The following is a 20717-nucleotide window of genomic DNA, read 5'->3' as shown; positions in this document are numbered from 1 at the left end:
TATGTGCTCATAATATAAGATTGCCTTAAGCCTCAGAGAAGACTTTGGACTTGAACTTTGCTCAGTGTCAGAACTGTTGAGACTATGGGGACTCTTGGAAATGGACTGAATATATTGGCAGATGAGTATGAGCTTTGCAGGGTCAGGGGTGGAATGCTATGGTTTGGATATGAGGTGTCCCCCAAAAGCTCATGCATGAGACAATGCAAGAAGGTTCAGAGGAGAAATGTGAGAGTCTTAACTTAATCAGTGAATTAATCCCTGATGGGGAGGTAGTGTTTAATTGGGGGCATGGCTATGGGTATATATTTTGTATCTGGAGAATGAACTCCCTCTCCCTGCTTCCTAATCATCATATAAGCTGTCTCCCCATGGGTATATATTTTGTATCTGGAGAATGAACTCCCTCTCCCTGCTTTCTAATCATCATATAAGCTGTCTCCCCCTGCTACACTCTTCTGTCATGATGTTCAGCCTCACCTCAAGCCCTGAGGAATGGAGCTGGCCTTCCATGGAGTAAGACTTTTGAAACTGTGAGTCCTCAAATAAACTCTTCCTCCTCTATAATTGTTCTGGTTGGGTCTTTTAATCACAGCAGCAAAATAGTTGACCAAAACAGTGGGTCATCTGCATATCTCCCTGTTGCTTCTTACCCCTTTGTGTGAATGCAGCCCTGCCTCCTCTTGCTGGTCAGAGTCCATTTCCTCTGCCATTATGGGGACTCATTTTCATTTTCTATTCCTTCGTAAAATGAGTTCAATGTGTCATGGCATCATTCAGAACTCACAGTTCAGTTGGACTGTTTTGCTCTTTTCTCTGACAAGAATGACCCCTGTTTGAGAACCCCCAGTCTGCAGAATCCAATAATGCTGGATTGGGAACCAGAGTGCCCTGGTGGGCTGTTGGCAGTAATGACAAGTGGGGTCATTCCTGTTTCTACCCCTCAGCTCCTAAAACCATCTGTACTTCTTGGGGAAACAGTACTGTTTAGATTGCATCCATCCTTTTGGGGTGCCTCTGAGCTGGTGTTTAGTGTGCCTCAAGGCAGTCTTTGCTTTTATTGGGCTAATTTGCCTCTGAACAGTCTTATGCCTGATATGGACATTGCTTATACTCTGATGGGTTATGTCAGCTTTCCATCACTGTAATAAATATCTGAGATAATCAGTTTAAAAGGAGAAAACATTTATTTTGGCTTATGGTTTTGGAGTTTCAGTCCACGGTTGGTAGGTGCATTGCTTTTTGGGCCTACCGTGAGGCAGTACATCATGGCAAGAGCACGTATTGGAAGAAATTGTTCACCTCATGACAGCCAAAAAAGCAAAAAGAAGGGGTTGGGCCCAAATATTCTCTTCAAAGGCATATCTTCAGTAACCAGACTTCCTTCCACTAAACTCTACCTCCTAAATATTTCACCTCTTCCCAATAAATAGTACCGCCCTGGAGACCAGACGTTTTAACACATGGGCCTTTTTTTCTTTTTTTGGTACTGGAGATTGAACTCAGAGACACTTGACCACTGAGCCACATCCCCAGTCCTATTTTGTATTTTATTTAGAAACAGGTTCTCACTGAGGTGCTTAGTGCCTTGCTTTTGCTGAGACTGGCTTTGAGCTTGTAATCTTCCTGCCTCAGCCTCTCAAGCTGCTGGGATTTATAGGCGTGCTCCACTATGCCTGGCAACACATGGACCTTTGGGACACACTTATGAAACCATAGCACAAGCCCACGCCCAAGCCTATTCTTCTATAAAGTGGGTCAGATATGATGATGTGTGTGAATCCATGAGGTCAGTTCTGGAGATACTGGTGAAACTCAGGTTGGCAAATTTTGTCTACTTTTTGTTTGGTGGGGATTAATTTGTCATATAGACGTCTTTACACTAGTCAGGCTCTCAAATTTTGACCCACATTCCTTTTACAATTTTTCTTATCTCTTATAACAGTCCCCTGGCCACACAACTAGGATGTTGATCACTATCCAGATATCTGTACATGTCTTCAGTTCCAGATACTTCTCTGCACAAAGTGGATGAATTAGTTACTTTCTACAGTGTTCTACCTGTTGTGAAGATTTTCCCTTATTGTCTCCAAGAACCTTTCTGAATGCTGCTGTATAAGTACAGCAACCAAACCACAGTTGTTTTTGATAGGTACCTACATGCCAGTCTTACTCATCTGAAAACCAAACTTGGACTTTTCTTCCTCCTCTTACTAGATATGTGGGGCCTATATCACCCAGAGACAAGGTAATGGAGGGGCACAATAGCCAATATGGTAACCACAGAATGTCCCTGCTCATGTGATTTACTTGTGGTCTCCATTTCTACTCTGGTTTGATCACAGAGGTTCCATTTCCATGTCATGGTAGATTTCTGCTGGTTTGAATTAATAACTTGACAGGTAGAACTCAGTTAATTCTGGGGAGCTTTGGATGGATGCCTGGTCCTTTGTGTTCTGTGGTCTCTACCAGGGCCTGTAATTCTCTGAGGGGGTGGCAGAATCTCAGTGGCTTCTTGATTCTCCTGGTGACATTCACCACAAGTTCCATACTGTGTCTTTTCTCTCCTTTATACCATACAGAATCTGCTGGATCATATATGCCCCACTTGTTTGCCTAGATCTGGTATAGGGGCCACTCTGCAGGTCCTACTCAAAACTGGCAGCTGTCAGGTTGCCCAGTGTGTGGGGCCAGAGCAGTAATGCCAGATGTGTTGACCCTAGAACCCAACCTAACAGGGGATATGTCTTTGACTACTGGGTCCCTCAGAACTTTACTATCATTGCCAGATCCTGAATCTCCATAGTGTATCTGCCAACTTCTAGAACCATGTACTACTAAAGGCCTCAGCATCATGTGCTTGTCTCATCAGCATGATGTTGATTGATCTCTTTTTCTTTTACATGGCCCATCATTTCCAAAGCTGAGTTGTGCTGAGATTTGTCTCTTGGTTATGAACATGACATGCAGGAAGAAGAGATGTTAGTAGTGTCTGCAGGAGGCACCTCTTGACCTTGTAGGGGAGAAGCCTCTTCTGCATCTCGTAGCTCACAAAGTCCTGGAGGGGTTGGTGGGGAGGTGTTTGGATTCAGTAGTGTCATGGGCATTCTTTTAGATGTCCTCATATTAATCTCCAAGTTGCCAGTTTTTCTATACCAGGGCTCAGCCAGCATATACCTGCTTTGACTGAGCATGCGAACATTTCTATCTCTTTCTCTCACAGTTTATCTCTTACATCAATTCACAGTTCCCACCAGGAATGCCTTATGGTTCTTGCATTTAGCTTACAGTCTCTCGTTGTCCTTATGCTGGGTATCACTACAACTTAGCCGTTACTAGCCAACCTTGCTATTTTTTAGGTCTTTTTCCCTCTCAAATTTGTACCTTCTGTGGCACATATCCCTTCCAGGTTACAAACAGTGAACTCTTCAGCAATTGAACCATGAACTGTGCCAGGAACTTTCTGTCCCCCATCCATCAGTCAGGGTAGCATCTTCTTACCTTTTAGTATATGTGGACAAGTCCTAAGTCCCCGTCTCATCACCTCCTTCCTCAGACCATTCCTTGGGTTACTTGTGTTTGTCTGGGTCAGAGAAACAGATGCCAAGATAGAATTACAAGTGAAAGGATTTAGTTCTTCTTAATCATATGAAAGACTATAGGGTGGGAGCTGAGGAAGCTGAAGAGCAAGAAAACCACAATGCAAGCCTGGCCCCTTGAAGAAAGAGGGGAGAATACTGAGCAGGGAGCATTCTCTGCTAGTTTGCCATGAGATCTAAAAGAAGACTCCATAAAACCATGGGAGTCCTTGTCTTTCTTTTGTCTTTGCCATTTGCTCAGTTATTTTATTCTAATTTCTTGCAGCAGACTGACTTTACCAGTCTGTTTCATGTGGTGGGAAAGATGTCCATCTCCACTTTTAAAGAAAGCAGCCAGACCAAGCTGGACATTATGGTCCCACTTCTAAATTCCTAGGGAAGGACCTGGCCCAGTTTCAGCTGTGTCTGGAATCTAGTTCACAGTTTTGTGAACCAGATTGTTTCTTCTAAATTGAGACATTTCCCAGAAAAGTGGGACAAATTTCAGACCTAACACAAATACCTTATGTAAACTTTAATAGTCCTTAAACATTTTTTTTTTTTTAGCAATCTTTCTTTCATTTTTATAGACTGACTTGGAAGAATGATTTGGATGGGTCATAGTTCTTCTAATAGAGAAATGGAGAGGCATTCTTAAGTGCTTGTGGGTGACAATTAGAATAGTTAATTGCATGTTTGTGTTTGTCATTGCAAAGCATTTTCAAGAGCAATGACTGAACCAACATTTTTTCCTTTACCTCGTTCTTGCTCTTCAATTCATTTAAAAACTGAATTAGTGTCAGATAAAATTAAGGCTGTCTGGAGAAAAAAACACATCTGCGAAAGTATTTTTCACACTGAATAGGAAAGACATAAAAAATCTATTGCTAGGTGATTGTAACTTTAAAAAGGAGCTGCAAAACCCATTTTCTAAAATTATAGACAGGTGACACGTTTCCTCTCTGTTGTCTTTTGTATGTAAACGTATGGAATCTCCAAATAAAGGTATAATGAGAAATTAAATCTGGGGATTATTCAAGGCTGAAATACTGAAACAATAGGCAGAGTACCCCAAGAGAAGGCCAAAGAGAAATATATATGTGTATGCATATGGGTATGTACTCTGCAAATGTTTTTTGGATGATCAGGTTGTGTGGAGGATTGGGGGTGGCAGGGACTATGTGGAGAAATGGGTAAGGTTGGGCAAGCAGGTTTAGGATTGACCTGTTTTTAATAATTTTAGTGGGCTCTGAGGCATAGGGACTATCTCTAATCTGGTGGTTTGTCATGGAGTGATTAGAGCAAGTGGATAGTAGCCCCGAATAGGAAAGCACAGTAAAGGAAGTGATGGGGTTGAGGGCTGTGGATTCATTGGCTTATATTTGAAAAGTGTGCTATGGGGCAGGTTGTTTACTGTCTCGAGGAGTTGGTAACTCTGGGAGGGGTAGACTCTCCACTGTCAGCCAAGCTGAGATAAGAAAGTATCAAAACAAAGAAGATAAAAGACATAGTTACTACAACTATTAAGGAACTGAACTTTATCATTTGTGCCCTAATAATATCTTAAGCAAGTCTTCAGGTCAGCACTCATAGCAGCTGTACTAAGTGTACTGTGAACCTGTCAGTACCATCATATTGTTTAGTGAGCAGTTCACTGGAATAGAGAAAGGGAAAAAGCCTTACATGCAGAAGCAAAAGCCTTTGGAAGTGGTGGGGTGGGTAACACAGGACATGGACTTGTAGAGATGAATTGCAGGAACAGACATTCCCTATGTGAGAATTAGCCTGAGCTAGCTCCCAGATGTGCCGAAATAACTAGCATATTTGATATTGGAGAGTTATTTCTCAGCTCAGGAGAAAATGGAAGGAGCATATTTAATTTTCTTTGGGGACATGTTCTAGACATGTCAGTGGGGCATCAGTGTGATATGTTTGTAAATCTCTGAACAGTTGTAGGTCTAAAAAAAGTAGGGGTGGTAGTTAGGGAGATGCTGTACTCACACATTTTGTGTCAGTGCAGAGGTTTAATTCTGAATAAAGGTAGAATAAACATGGAAGAGGATACATATATATAGTCAGAATTTAGCTCCTAAACATTGTGCTTATCCCAAACTCTCACGAAACCTTTTTGAGAAATTGTTTAGAAGATAAAGAACACCTGGGCCAGTCTCACAAACCAGTGTTATAAGCACACTGGCCAAGTTTATATTCTTATCAGGCATCTGGTTCATTAGCTCATCTGCTTTGTCTTAGGCAGTTTATGTCCTCTCCTTGCTTTTCTGCTTCGATTGCTCTGTGCTTCTTTGTGGACATGGTCTTTTTTGTTGCTTGATTTCCTTCTAGTTCTCATGTACTGGGTCCCTATTGATCTGTTCATTATTCTTCTTTCCTGTGCTTTATGTTTTATTAAGCTTATAAGGATTTGTCTTCTTTTTTAATCTTTATCAGGAATTCTAGTTTTCTAGGTTATTTTATTATCATAGATTACCATCCAGTTACTTGAAATAAATCTTTTTTACACTTTTACTTAGAAAACTCAATATCTAGAGTTTCAATAGCATCCCTTCCTTGGGTACGTTCTTCCTTTAGTGATTTTTATGTAAGTGTTACTATTTTACAGGTTAGACTTTACCCTCAAACCGCAAATGGCAAACTGTTCTTGTTTTATTGTTATAAATGGAATAATATTTAGTATTGTAGAATCAACATATAAGATACAATACAATAGGCTGGGGGATGTAGCTCAGTGGTAGAGTGCTTGCCTAGCATGAGGCCTTGGGTTCAATACCTCCCCCCACCTCTAAAAAAAGAGATACAATTACTAATAATCAGTCACTTTTTTTTTAAGTGTTACTGTGCACTCCTATTCTATGTAGTAGCTGAGAGGTAGGTACCTCCCCATTTTCTAGTGGGTGAAATTTTATTATCCCCCCATTTTACAGGGAGGCAGCTGAGGCACACAAGGTGAAGTGATGTGCCATTGGTGATGCACCTCTGAATGGATGAGCTTATAGTGTGGGAATCTGAAAATATGTTCATTGTGTTCCATCACCATTGTAGCAAACATAAAGCAAAAATAGCAAATAAAAACATTGGAATTCAACAGAACTTTTCCTTGATAAATCTGCCATTTTTGCCCTCCTCTGTTTCATTCTCCATGTTCCCTCTGCCTCAGACCTTTTGTGAACTGACCCATGTGCATCCCTAACATTTCAGTTTAGCAGTCAAGTCTGAGAGGCTGCCCATGACTCTTAAGACAGGTCAGCACCCCACCCCTACATGGATTCAGAATTGCCAGGTTACTCTTCATAGCATTGATCAAGTGGAAGGTGAGTGAATCTGGGAATCCCTCTTTCTGCTAGAGTAGAGTGCTTTGTGGGAGGTCCCTTATCCATGTTCATTCACCATTACATCCACATCACTTTGCACACCACTGACTATGAGGTTGGTGCTCAGTAAGTAATTCATTTATTAAATGAATGAGCAAAGGTTATGAAGAAAGGAGGGAGAAAAACAAAGATTATATGCTTATTATATTCCAACTTCTCTAATTGCAGTTTGTCAATCATTAATTGTACTAATTGGAAATAGGTTATACTTCACACAACAGAAAACCCAACTATGGTGGCTTAAACAAATAGGATATTAATTTACTTCTTAATAGGAATTATGGCATTTTAGTGCTAGTTTGGTCACTAACACATGTCATTCAGATACTAGACCTTTCTGCATTTCTGTTGCTACAAGTTTGGTGATAGGATAAGCTTGGCAAAGTAAAAATATATCCCAGTCAGATAGTCAGTCTAGTGTTATATGAGGAGTAGGTTTTTTGTGTGAGTAGTAGGCTTGAAACTCTATATACCTCCTTAAAAAGAAAGTTGAGATTTTATTTATAATGTACTTTTTGAGGAGAGAAGTGAAAGGGAATCCTGTAATATTGTAATGTTGGATAAATGTTTCCTCCTGATGTGCCTGTCCCCTGCCACCCAATTCCAAGGCACTAAAACCTTATGCCAGCAATTACAATAGGGAGAAGTCCCCTCTCCAGTGCCCATGTTTGTAGACCTTTTCTCTTCAAACATTCCCCAGGGAGGAATGTTCTAGTAACTATTGGGGTAGGGTGTAAAATCCTGGCTGCTCTTGTCCTGGAAACCAGTGGAGGAGGGAGCTGAGCTCTGTGTGTGTGTGGTGGTGGTGGCAGGGTTCTAGCTCTCCAGTCACTATAGACGTCTATTTAAGATTTCTGTTTTCAGTGCATTTCCTACTCCTCCCCTAAGCTGTACCTACTGTCCTAAGTCCAGATTCTCTAATCCAACTTTTCCATAGAGTAAAGCTTGCTGGGGAGGTGGAGGGAGGGGCAGCCTAGAAGTGGAAAAAGATTTCTGTTTTTCTTTTAATTTGTTCTTTTTAGATATACATGCCACTAGAGTATATATTGATACATTATACATACACAGAGTATAACATTCTAATTAATATCCCATTCTTGAGGTTGTACATGATGTGGAGTTTCACTGGTGGTGTATTCATATACAAACATAGGAAAGTTATGTAAAATTTTTCTACCGTCTTTCCTATTCTTAACCACTCCCTTCTCTTCATTCCCCTTTGTCGAATCCAGTGAACTTCTGTTCTTCCCCTCCCTCCTACCTTGTGTTAGCATACACATACCAAAAGAGAACATTTGACTTTTGTTTTTGGGGATTGGTTTATTTCACTCAGCATTACAGTTTCCAAATCCATCCATTTGCTGGCAAATGCCATAATTTCATTCTTCTTTATGACCAAGTAATATTCCATTGTGTATATATATCACATTTTCTTTATCCATTCATCTGTTGAAGGGCATCTAGGTTGGTTCCATAGTTATTGTTGGTTCTATAGCTATTGTTAATTGATTTGGCCGTGTCACTATGTATGCTGATTTTAAGTCCTTTGGTAATAAACCGAGGAGCGGGATAACTGGGGTCACATGTTGGTTCCATTCCAAGTTTTCTGAGGAATCTCCATGCTGCTTTGCAGACAAATTTGCAGTCTTACCAGCAATGTGTGAGTGTTACCTTTTTCCCCACATCCTTACCAACTTTTATTGTTGCTTGTCTTCTTGATAATTGCCATTCTGACTGGAGTGAGATGAAATCTTAGAGTAGTTTTGATTTGTATTTCTTTGATTGCTAGTGATGTTGAACATTTTTTTACTTATTTGTTGACTGATCATATTTCTTCTTCTGTGAAGTGTCTGTTCAGTTCCTTAGCCCATGTATTGATTGAGTTATTTGTTTTTTAGGTGTTAAGTTTTTTGAGTTCTTTATATATCCTTGAGATTAATGTTGTATCTGAGATGAATGTGGTAAAGATTTTCTCCCATTCTTTAGGTTCTCTCTCTACATTCTTATTTCCTTTGCTGTGAAGAAACTTTTTAGTTTGATACCATTCCATTTATTGATTCTTGAATGTTTTAGGAGTCTTGCTGAGGAAGTAAGTTCCTAAGCTGACATGATGAAGTGTTGTGCCTACATTTTGTTTTAGTAGGCACTTGGTCTTTGGTCTAATGCCTAGGTCCTTGATCTACTTTGAGTTGAGTTTTGTGCAAGGGGAGAGTTTTGTGCTACATGTGAATATCCAGCAGGAAAAGGATTTTTTAAATGGCTTTTTAAAAACCATTTCCTCTATTTTCTTCCACTCCAATCCTATTTTATAGATACCCAAGTCTTTAGTAGGGAGGATGGGTAAGTTCTAGAGCTAAGGTGAACTTACTTTCTGCTACCCTTTATTTGCAGTCTAGGTAAAACCATTTCTTTCTTGTAATCTGGTCATACTCTGTCCATAGTTTTATAACTATTTCCACTCTCCTGCTCTTAGTGATTGTATTAATCAGCTTCCTATCATTATAACAAGGTGCTAGAGATAACTTACTTATAAAGGGTAAAGTTCTAGTGGCTCACAGTTTTGGAGGTTCCAGTTCATGATTGGGTGGCCCTGTTGCTTTGGGCCTTTGGCAAGGGAACACTCATGGCAGAAGCATGTGATAGAGCAGAGCTGCTTACTCAGTCTCCAGGAAACAGAAAGATAGAAGGGGCCAGGTTCTCACACTCCCCTTGATCACTGGCCTCTTACTAGACCTTGCCTCTTAAAGGTTCCACCATCTCTCAGTATCATCCCATAGGGACTAAGACGTTAACACATAGGACTTTGGGGGATGTTCAAGATCCAAACTATAGCAATACTTGTGGACTTGCCTTTTCTATCTTGTCATTTCAGTAGAGAAGGAAAGAGGTAAAAATGCATTATTCAGTCTCAAGCTTAGCTAGAGATTTAGCATGTATTATTTTTCTATAAAAGGAGAATGATACTATCCATATATCTGAAGTCTATAAAATTAATTGAATTAAATATTTATTGCATGTTGCATTTTGGCTTATCTTCTCATGTAGAAATGATAGGATAATGGAAATTCTTAGGGCCAATTGAATTTTCAAAAGAGTTAAAACTCTAGATTTTTAAAAATGTAAATATGAGCTTTTCAAAAATTATCTGTTTTAATTTTCAGATTGTGAGCCATGCCTTTAGTGAAGAGGAACATTGAACCCCGGCACTTGTGCCGGGGAGCTCTGCCAGAAGGAATTACCAGTGAACTTGAATGTGTAACCAACAGTACTCTTGCTGCAATCATACGCCAGCTAAGCAGTCTGAGTAAGTCACCTCTTTTTTTCTGGTTACTGACGACATGTTTTTAACTTTACATTATCAAATTGATTTCAACTCAGTAGTTATGCTACTGCAGATTTTAAGGATAGAACCCCTCTCCCTTCACATTTCTCCAGTGTGCAACTAATTATTTTGCCCACTGGGCTTGCGATGTCCAACTCTGTGCAACGAAGGTATAATGCTATAGTTACTAGCTTACAAACTATTAGGTAAGACCAAATATGTAGACTTAAAATAGTGTTAATTTTTTAAAGCTTTTTAAAGGGAAGATAGTTGGTAGTTTTTTTTTAACCTTAGTAAATTATTTTGTTGAACTTGAGTGGGAGCAATTTTTTTTTAATGTAATAGATTGAAAACTAATTAATGCCTGTAATATTTATGGCACATAGGAAGTGTTCAATAAATATTTTTGATTGAATAATATTCCAAATGAGTCATAGAATAAAACTTAAAGCAGTAAATTTGCTGGTTTTAAGCTACTTAAAATTAAAATGTAGGTACTAGCTTCCATGTTGATAAGACAATTATACATGTACCATGTATTTTTTTGTATGTATAGATTTATGGCAAATACAAGCATAAGGAAGAAAAGACTTTTTATTATTCTAATTTTGATTGTTAATTTTAAATACCCAAGGAATACTCCATTTTCTTAAATATGCATGAAAATGCTTTTCCCTTCAAAGCTTTTTGAAGTTGCACTATTTTTGCCTAACTTTTACATTTGCATCGTGATCTTGTTTTCTCACTTCATCCCACTCCTTTTCGGTTGAGTTGGTTGAGGTGGCATTTCTGGTGACAGGTTTTCACAGTTAAATTTTTCAGAAACTCTGTTAATGACTAGAAAGTCCTCCATGAAATTCCACATACTAGAAGCCTCAAGCATAGGAAGGTGTTATTTAGAAAGGCAAGTATTTTTATTTATTTTGAGGAATAAACCCTGCAGATAAATATTTCTTTAAAAATTATACCATACTATTATTGGTGTATTTTTAGTAGATCTGCAGTCATTGGCCAAGGAAAAAGTAACTTGGAAATTACTTAAAATGTATTTTAAAGTAAATTTCTTCTGGAGTCTAAGCTAATTATAATTGATTTTTTAGTAGTGGTCATTGATTAAAATGTAGAAATTAATATAATTATAGGAAAATTCCTTATAAATTATTGAAGGATAGAAATGTTTGCATTCATATATTTTTGCAGGAATTCTTTAGTCTCTTGTTTTTATGGCTTAAATGTCTGTTGACAAAGTATGAGCAATTAAAACCAACCATTAAAATTTGAATAATCTACATGTCATGCTACAAAAACATTCAGCATAGTGTTGTATTAGTTGTTTATATTACCTGCTTGGTCATAACTTCTTGTAAGTGAATCTGACCACCTAGTGTATTTGTTGTACATGGACCTCATGGTAGGCAAATAGCCCATCCAAATATGTTCATGTCCTTAACCTTGGAACCTGTGAGTGTGTATATTATGTGCAGGGTTGGATTAGGTTACTAAGTAGCTGACCTTAAGACAAAGAGATAACTCTGGATTGTCTGGTTGGGCCTATTGTAATCACAGGGCTTCTTTAAATGTGAAGCAAGGAAATAGAAAGAATCAGTGTTCAAGTATGCCCTGTGAGAAAGACTTTTGCTGACTTTGAAAATGGAGAAAAGGGCCACAAGCCAATGAATGCAGACAGTCTCTAGAAGCTGCTGAAAACAAGGAGATGGATTTTCCCTAACAGCCCCAGGAAGGAACACAGCTTTGCTAATATCTTGGTTTTAATACAGTGAAATCCATTTCAGACTGAAGACCTCCAGAAATGTGGGATAATAATTTGTGCTCTTTTAAGACACTCTGTTTGTGGTAATTTGATAGAGCAACAATAGGAAACTCATATACCACTTAGCCTCAATTATGTTGCATTCCATATGATCCTTGGTAGCCTCAGGGTTGGTTCAGTGAGGAACACCTACCTCAAAAACAGTCAGTCCTTACTGAGATCCTCTCAGTGGACCCAACTCTGCCTCTCTACTCCACTAGGGGAGCATTAAAACATGCTAGGAATCCTCCCAACCATGGTGATTAGAGTATGCATCAGAGATGTCATCCACCAAATTAGATACCTATGTGTCTAGATTGAAAAGGTGAACTGAGTTGGTCAGATCCTTTTAGGATATTCAAACTAAGAAGCACAATGAATGTGCTAGTTTATTATAGGTCCTACTGCTGAAATGTCATCCAGGTCTGAAGAAGACATGACCACCTGTAAGGTGAAGTTGTAAACAGGCCTGAACCTAGAAGAAAGCAGAGGAAGTCATTGGCAAGGAAAGGCAAAAGGAAGGACAGGTAGAGAGAACTGCACATGAGAGAGAACACGAGGCCTATAAGGCAGAGAGAGCGTAGCTGGTCCCTAAGATCTTCCCAGGATGGCTTCCCACTCCCATTTAAGGTGCAGTTTTTTGTTGTCCTCAGGGTGAACACTCCCTTCAAGTTCCCTGCCTGCATCCGGGGCTTGCAACCTCAAAAACCTTGTGGAAAGAGTGTGTCAGGAATAAATTCTAGAAAACTAAGAAAAATTTTTGTTTATGCCTTCACAAAATTCATTTTAATTCCCAGGGTTAGCTTATGTAGAAATAGGTTCTTTGGAAGGTGATAGGTCCTGAAGGTAGAATCCTTATGGATGAGATTTAGTGCCTTTACTTAAAAGACCTGAGAGAGACCCCATGTCCCCTCCACGTGAGGATTCAGGAACAGGGTGCCCCCTTGGAGCAGAAAGAGTTGCACTCACCAGATATTGAATCCACCAGAACCCTGATCTTGTGCTTCTCAGCCCTAGAACTTTTTAAAAGTCACCCAATCTATGGTGTTCTGTTGTAGCCTGAACTAAGATGCTGAGTTTTTCACTGATTATAGAATAGCCAATTAGATTTACCAGTAATTTATTTATTAGTATTTATTCACTTAGTACCGCTCTAGGTGCAACAAACAGCAAGTAATTGTTCCCTGTCTAGAAGTCAAACACATTTTTAATATGTTTCTAATTTATAAATAACATTAATATGGTTTTAAAATTTGAAACAGATATGCAGTTATTACAACCTATAAGAAAACACTAAGACATAATAAATAAAATCTACATGGATGAATCTTTAGTTTTTGTGATTTTTAACTCAATAAATACACTATGGAAGATATGGAAAGTTAGAAACAAATTTTTTATGATCTAAATTTGTTAGGAAGAATAAAATTTTAAAAAGAATGTTTTTATATTATTTTCTAATTTCATAATCATGTAGGTATTTTAGAAGTTTTAGGAATGCATTAATCTGCCATATTGAAAGTCTTTTTTTGCCGAGTGTTCATTTCTGTGATAAAGTCAAAACAGAATCTTTTTAAATTTCCTTGTGTACCTGACCATTATTCAGTTGGTCCAGATGAGAATGGACTATCTTAAGTCTCACTTCTGTGCCCTGCAATAACTGCCCTCGCCCCCTCGACCTCAGTACCAATACTCACACATTAGAGACTATTTTCAGGTTTGAATCAGGATAGGTGATAGAGTTATCTGGATTTCTTACAATCATTATATAGAGGCTGAACTTTGTCTTCCTGTACCATCTTAGGGGTGGTGTTTAATGGGAACTTCAGGACCTTCCTTGAGCCTAAATGGTCCTGCCTGCCTGAGAATGTAGCATTGCCTCAGGAGACCCCGGTGGCAAATTCTGTGGCAGTACTAGGGAAGGCAAAATGGATCAGGACTCCTGAAGGAATTTCTTCATTATTTTTCAATAAGGAAGACTAGCAACTGACACCCTCATTCATCAGGTTATTTTGACTCTCATCACATTTATTAAGATGGTTCAGGGTTATGAGGATTTAAATGACTTTGCATAAAGCAAGGAAAGAATCTGGTTCTGGATGCTAACTAGGCCTATGAAGGCCCTGTAACTAACTACACATCTGTTGGGAAAACTGGGTTTTTACATATTGCCATGCTACCATTACATCCAAATCAGACAATTGATTTCAAGGCTCAGTAATTTCGGCAGCATTGGATTCTTAAAAGGATTTATAGAGAATTGAAATCTTTTCAGTGAGAATATATGGATTATTAGTATTGGGTTTGTAGAAATGACAGAGAGGAAATTTGTAACTTGAGTACCTTATAGTTAAAGAAAAGGATCATAGGCTGAGGAAGGAGGATTGCAAGTTCAGAGCCAGCCTCAGCATTTAGCAAGGCCCTGATCCTAAGTAACTTAGTGAGATCCTGTCTCAAAATAAGATATAAACAAAAGGGCTGGGCTATGACTCAGTGGTAAAGTGCCTCCGGGTTCAGTCCTTGGTACCAAAAACAACAACAACAAAAACAAAAAAGAAAGGAGGAAGAATTAATGTGTCCCCTTGCCACATAAAATTTTTGGTTATATTTGATGATATTAATAAGATGATATAGAAAATTTAACATAAAAATGTGCAAAGGAGAAGATGAATAAATTGCATTAATCACAGAAAATTAATTGATAATGCTTTATCTAATATATATATATACACACACATGTGTACACGTTTATCTTTATAAAAATGGTATCAATGTATAAATGTCATTGTAGCCCATACTCATTATATAGTATATATTTTTATTGATTCTTTGAAGACACATTTTTAATAGCTGGAGATTACTATATTGATGTGCCATATTATTTAGCCATTTTTCTTTTTTTGTGTGTGTTCAAATCATGTTTATTTCAGTTATTTTTATAACCTAACACATGGTGTTTTTTTTTTAAAGATGAAAAATTACAGAGAACAAATAGAAAAACCCACTAATAGTTCATAATTTCCCTAACCTAAAATGCCTATTGTTAATGTTTTTGGGTTTTTTCTTTGTGTTTGAAAACAATTTTATGATAATATTTATTTTGCATTTTGCATCATTAGTGTTGTATTCTGCTTTTGTCACTTCTGAGTTTTTACTTAGTTCAGTTTTTTAATAGAATAGGAATTTGATGTAACTTTTTGGAAGCTGATTATTTTTTATTGGTTCTTTTTTTTATACATGACAATAAGATTAATTTGTACATAATTATAAAAGAATAGAATATGATTTGTTCCAAATCAGTCCCTAGTACTACCCCTTTCCCTCCCCTACTCCCTCCCCCATACCCTTCCCTCTACCCTACTTATCTTTCTACTACTAACAGCTTTGTAGTTTTTTTTTTTTAATTTGTAATTAGTGTATTGTGGATATATAGGCTAGTGTGATTCATCGGGGTATATTCATATATATAAATAGGAATATAGGGTCAGATTCATTCCACTGTCTTTCTGTATCCCAACCCTCCTCCCTTTTCTTCATTCCCCTTTGTCTACTCCATTGGTCTTCTATTTTTTTTTTCAATCCCTCCCTCTTTATATTGGATTAACTTCTGTTTATCAGAGAAAACATTGACCTTTGATTTCTGGTATTGGCTTATGTCACTTAGCGTGATAGTCTCCAGGTTCACGCATTTACCAGCAAACACCATAAAGTCATTCTTTTTTATGATTTAGCCATTTTTCTACTCTTGGACATATAAGTTATTTCTTTGTCAGGGGGACACTTATAAATTCTTGTACAAAATAGCAACATATGTCTTTAACTGTTTTTGGCATTTTAAAAGACTTCTTGTATCTTAATAACTCACACTTCTCAATGAACAAAGATAATCTCCACAAATTGCCTAAAATTCTATGAGTCCATTAATTTTAATTTTATCTCTCTTTTTGTATTCATTACAAAATCTATTTTTCCCTAATTTCCATGTTTGGTGTAATTATATAAATGAGAAAAGGAGTCTATTTTCTTCTCAAAAAATTTAAAAAGTGGTTGTTTTTATTAATTCTCCAGAAGGTGTTCACTATATTTCATATCAAACTGAATGCTGAATTGACATACATATTCTTTCTTAAGTGCTTGCATTCATATTTCTTTTTTTTCTTTTTTTAAATTTATTTTTATTGTAAACAAATGGGATACATGTTGTTTCTGTTTGTACATGAAGTAAAGGCATATCATTTGTGTAATCATACATCTACATAGGGTAATGGTGTTTGATTCATTCTGTTATTTTTTCCTTCCCCCCACCCCTCCCACCCCTCTTATCCTTCTATACAGTCCTTCCTTCTTCCATTATTGCCCCCCTCCGACCCCATTATGTGTCATCATCCGCTTATCAGTGAGATCAATTGTCCTTTGGTTTTTTGCGATTGGCTTATCTCACTTAGCATGATATTCTCCAGTTTCATCCATTTGCCTGCAAATGCCATAATTTTATTATTCTTTATAGCTGAATAATATTCCATTGTATATATATATATATATATATATATATATATACCACAGTTTCTTTATCCATTCATCAATTGAAGGACATCTAGGTTGGTTCCACAATCTGGCTATTGTGAATTGAGCAGCAATGAACATTGATGTGGCTGTATCTCTGTAATATGCTGATTTTAAGTCCTTTGGGTATAGGCCAAGGAGTGGGATAGCTGGGTCAAATGGTGGTTCCATTCCAATCTTTCTGAGGAATCTCCACACTGCTTTCCAGAGTGGCTGCATTAATTTGCAACCCCACCAGCAATGTATGAGTGTACCTTTTTCCCCACATCCTCACCAACACCTATTGTTGCTTGTGTTCTTGATAATCGTCATTCTAATTGGGGTGAGATGGAATCTTAGGGTAGTTTTGATTTGCATTTCTCTTATTACTAGAGATGTTGAACATTTTTTCATATATCTGTTGATTGCTTGTAGATCTTCTTCTGTAAAGTGTCTGTTCATATCCTTAGCCCATTTGTTGATTGGATTATTTGTATTCTTGGTGTAGAGTTTTTTGAGTTCTTTATATATTCTGGAAATTAGTGCTTTATCTGAAGTATGAGTGGCAAAGATTTTCTCCCACTCTGGAGGTTCTCTCTTCGCATTGCTGATAGTTTCCTTTGCTGAGAGAAAGCTTTTTAGTTTGACTCTATCCCAATTTTTCAGACTTGCTTTTATTTCTTGTGCTATGGGAGTCCTGTTAAGGAAGTTTGATCCTAAGCCGACATGTTGAAGATTCGGACCTACTTTTTCTTCTATAAGATGCAAGGTCTCTGGTCTGGTTCCAAGGTCCTTGATCCATTGTAAGTCGAGTTTTGTGCAGCATGAGAGTTAGGGTTTTAGTTTCATTCTGCTGCATATGGATTTCCAGTTTTCCCAGCACCATTTGTTGAAGAGGCTATCTTTTCTCCTTTGCATATTTTTGGCCCCTTTGTCTAGTATGAGAAAATTGTATTTATTTGGGTTTGTGTCCATGTCCTCTATTCTGTACCATTGATCTACCTGTCTATTTTGGTGCCAGTACCATGCTGTTTTTGTTACTATTGCTTTGTAGTATAGTTGAAGTTTTGGTATTGCGATACCCCCTATTTCACTCTTCCTGCTAAGGATTGCTTTAGCTATTCTGGGTTTCTTATTCTTCCAGATGAATTTCATGATTACTTGCTCTATTTTTGTAAGGTACATCATTGGGATTTTAAATGGAATTACATTGAATCTGTATAGCACTTTTGGTCACTTATGGCCATTTTGACAATATTAATTCTGCCTATCCATGAACATGAGAGATCTTTCCATCTTCTCAGGTCTTCCTCAATTTCTTTTTTCTATGTTTTGTAGTTTTCATTTTAGAGATCTTTTACCTCTTTGGTTAGATTGATTCCCAAGTATTTTATTTTTTTTTTTTGAGACTATTGCAAATGGAGTTGTTCTCCTCATTTCCCTTTCAGATGTTTCAACACTTGTGTATAAAAATGCTTTAGATTTATGCATGTTGATTTTATAGCCTGCTATTTTGCTGAATTCATTGATGAGGCCTAAAAGTTTTCTGGAGGAGTTTTTTGGATCCTCTAAATATAGAATCATGTCATCAGCAAATAGTGACAACTTAAGTTCCTCTTTTCCTATTCGTATCCCTTTAATTTCTTTAGTCTGTCTAATTGTTCTGGCTAGAGTTTCGAAGACAATGTTGAATAAAAGTGGTGAAAGAGGACATCCCTGTCTTGATCCTGTTTTTAAAGGGAATGGTTTTAGTTTTTCTCTGTTAAGAATGATGTTGGCCATGGGCTTAGCATAAATAGCCTTTACAATGTTCATGTGTGTTCCTACTATCCCTATTTTTTCTAGTGTTTTGAGCATGAAGTGGTGTTGTATTTTGTTGAATGCTTTTTCTGTGTCATTTGAAATACCCATATGATTCTTATCCTTCAGTCTATTGACATGATGGATTATGTTTATTGATTTACGGATGTTAAACCATCCTTGCATTACAGGGATGAACCCCACTTGATCATGGTGCATAATTTTCTTAATATGTTTTTGGATACAGTTTGCCAATATTTTGTTAAGGATCTTTGCATCTATATTCATCAGGGATATTGGTCTAAAATTTTCTTTCCTTGATGTGTCTTTGCCTGGTTTGGGTATGAGGGTGATATTAGCTTCATAGAATGAGTTTGGTAGGGGACCATTCCTTTTCTATTTCCTGGAATACTTTGAGAAGTATTGGAATGAGTTCTTCTTTGATGGTCTTGTAGAACTCAGCTGAGAATCCGTCTGGTCCTGGACTTTTCTTGGATGGTAGATTTTTAATGGCTTCTTCTATTTCATTGCTTGATATTGATCTGTTTAAATTGTGTATGTCCTCCTGGTTCAGTTTGGGAGGAGCATATGTCAATTTGTCAATGTCTTCAGTAGTTTCTATTTTGTTGGAATACAGATTTTCAAAGTAGCTTCTCATTATGTTCTGTATCTCAGTGGTGTCTGTCACGATATTTCCTTTTTCATCACGAATTTTAGTAATTTGAGTTTTCTCTCTCCTTCTCTTTGTTAGTGTGGCTAAGGATTTGTCTATTTTGTTTACTTTCTCAAAGGACCAGCTTTTTGTTTTGTCAATTTTTTGAATTGTTTCTTTTGTTTCAATTTCATCGATTTCAGCTCTGATTTTAATTATTTCCTGTCTTCTACTACTTTTTCTGTTATTCTGTTATTCTTTTTTCTAGGGCTTTGAGCTGTAATGTTAGGTCATTTAGTTGTTGACTTTTCATTCTTTTCTGGAATGCGCTCCATGCAATGAATTTTCCTCTTAGTACCGCTTTCATAGTGTCCCAGAGATTTTGATATGTTGTATCGTTCTCATTGACCTCTGAGAATTTTTTTCTCTCCTCCCTGATGTTTTTTGTTATCCTTGTTTCATTCAGTAGCATATTATTTAGTCTCCAGGTGTTGGAGTAATTTTTGTTTTTTATTTTGTCATTGATTTCTATTCTCAGTCCATTATGATCTGATAGAACACAAGGCAGTATCTCTATTTTTTTGCATTTCCTAAGGGCTGCTTTGTGGCATAGTATATGGTCTATTTTCGAGAAGGTTCCATGTGCTGCTGAGAAGAAAATGAATCCGCTCATTGATGGATGGAATATTCTAAATATGTCTATTAAGTCTATGTTATTGATTGTGTTATTGAGTTCTATGGTTTCTTTGGTTGGTTTCTGTTTGGAAGATCTATCTAGTGGTGACAGCGGTGCATTAAAGTCACCCAGAATTATTGTGTTGTGGTCTATGTGATTCCTGAAATTGAGAAGGATTTGTTTGATGTACAGGGATGCACCATTGTTTGGGGCATAAATATTTACTATCATTATGTCTTCCTCATTTATGGTTCCCTTAAGTAGTATGAAATGTCCTTCTTTATCCCTTCTGACTAACTTTGGCTTGAAGTCCACTTTATCTGATATAAGGATAGAAACCCCTGCTTTTTTACTGAGTTCATGTGTGTGGTAGGTTTTTTCCCATCCTTTCACCTTTAGTTTGTGGATGTCTTTCTTTATGAGATGAGTCTCTTGCAGGCAGCATATTGTTGGGTCTTTCTTTTTAATCCATTCTGCCAGTCTGTGTCTTTTGATTGATGAGTTTAGGCCATTAATGTTCAGGGTTATTAATGAGATATGATTTGTATTCCCAGTCATTTGGGCTTATTTTTGGTTTTTAACTTGGCTTGATTTCTCCTTTGAGTGGGTTTTTCTTTAAGGTAGTTCCTACCTTTGCTGACCTCCATTGTTGTTTTTCATTTCCTCCTCATGGAATATTTTGTTGAGAACATTCTGTAGCGCAGTCTTTCTATTTGTAAATTCTTTTAACTTTTGTTTCTCATGGAAGGATTTTATTTCATCTTCAAATCTGAAGTTAGTTTTACTGGGTATAGGATTCTTGGTTGGCAACCATGTTCTTTCAGAGCTTGAAATATTTGTTCCAGGCCCTTCTAGCTTTTAGAGTCTGGGTTAAGTCTGCTGCTATCCATATTGGTTTCCCCCTTTATGTAATCTGATGCTTTTCTCTTGCGGCCTTCAAAATCCTAT

The 20717-nt window shown here is 37.4% G+C and overlaps 1 protein-coding gene across 3 annotated transcripts in view; it reads left to right on the top strand.

The window, feature by feature from the left end:
* Wasf3 (WASP family member 3) overlaps window positions 1-20717 on the top strand; it is a 145440-nt gene that overhangs the window by 89003 nt on the left and 35720 nt on the right. For all 3 annotated transcript variants that reach the window (XM_047554260.1, XM_047554258.1, XM_047554259.1), the window contains exon 3: window positions 10129-10271. In XM_047554260.1, coding sequence (XP_047410216.1) covers window positions 10139-10271 — 133 coding nt within the window. In that variant the 5' untranslated portion in view covers window positions 10129-10138. The remainder of the gene's footprint in view (window positions 1-10128; window positions 10272-20717) is intronic.

This window comes from Sciurus carolinensis, chromosome 5 (genome assembly GCF_902686445.1).
Source record: "Sciurus carolinensis chromosome 5, mSciCar1.2, whole genome shotgun sequence".
Classification (NCBI taxonomy): domain Eukaryota; kingdom Metazoa; phylum Chordata; class Mammalia; order Rodentia; family Sciuridae; genus Sciurus; species Sciurus carolinensis.
This window is presented reverse-complemented; position numbering and strand designations above follow the sequence as displayed.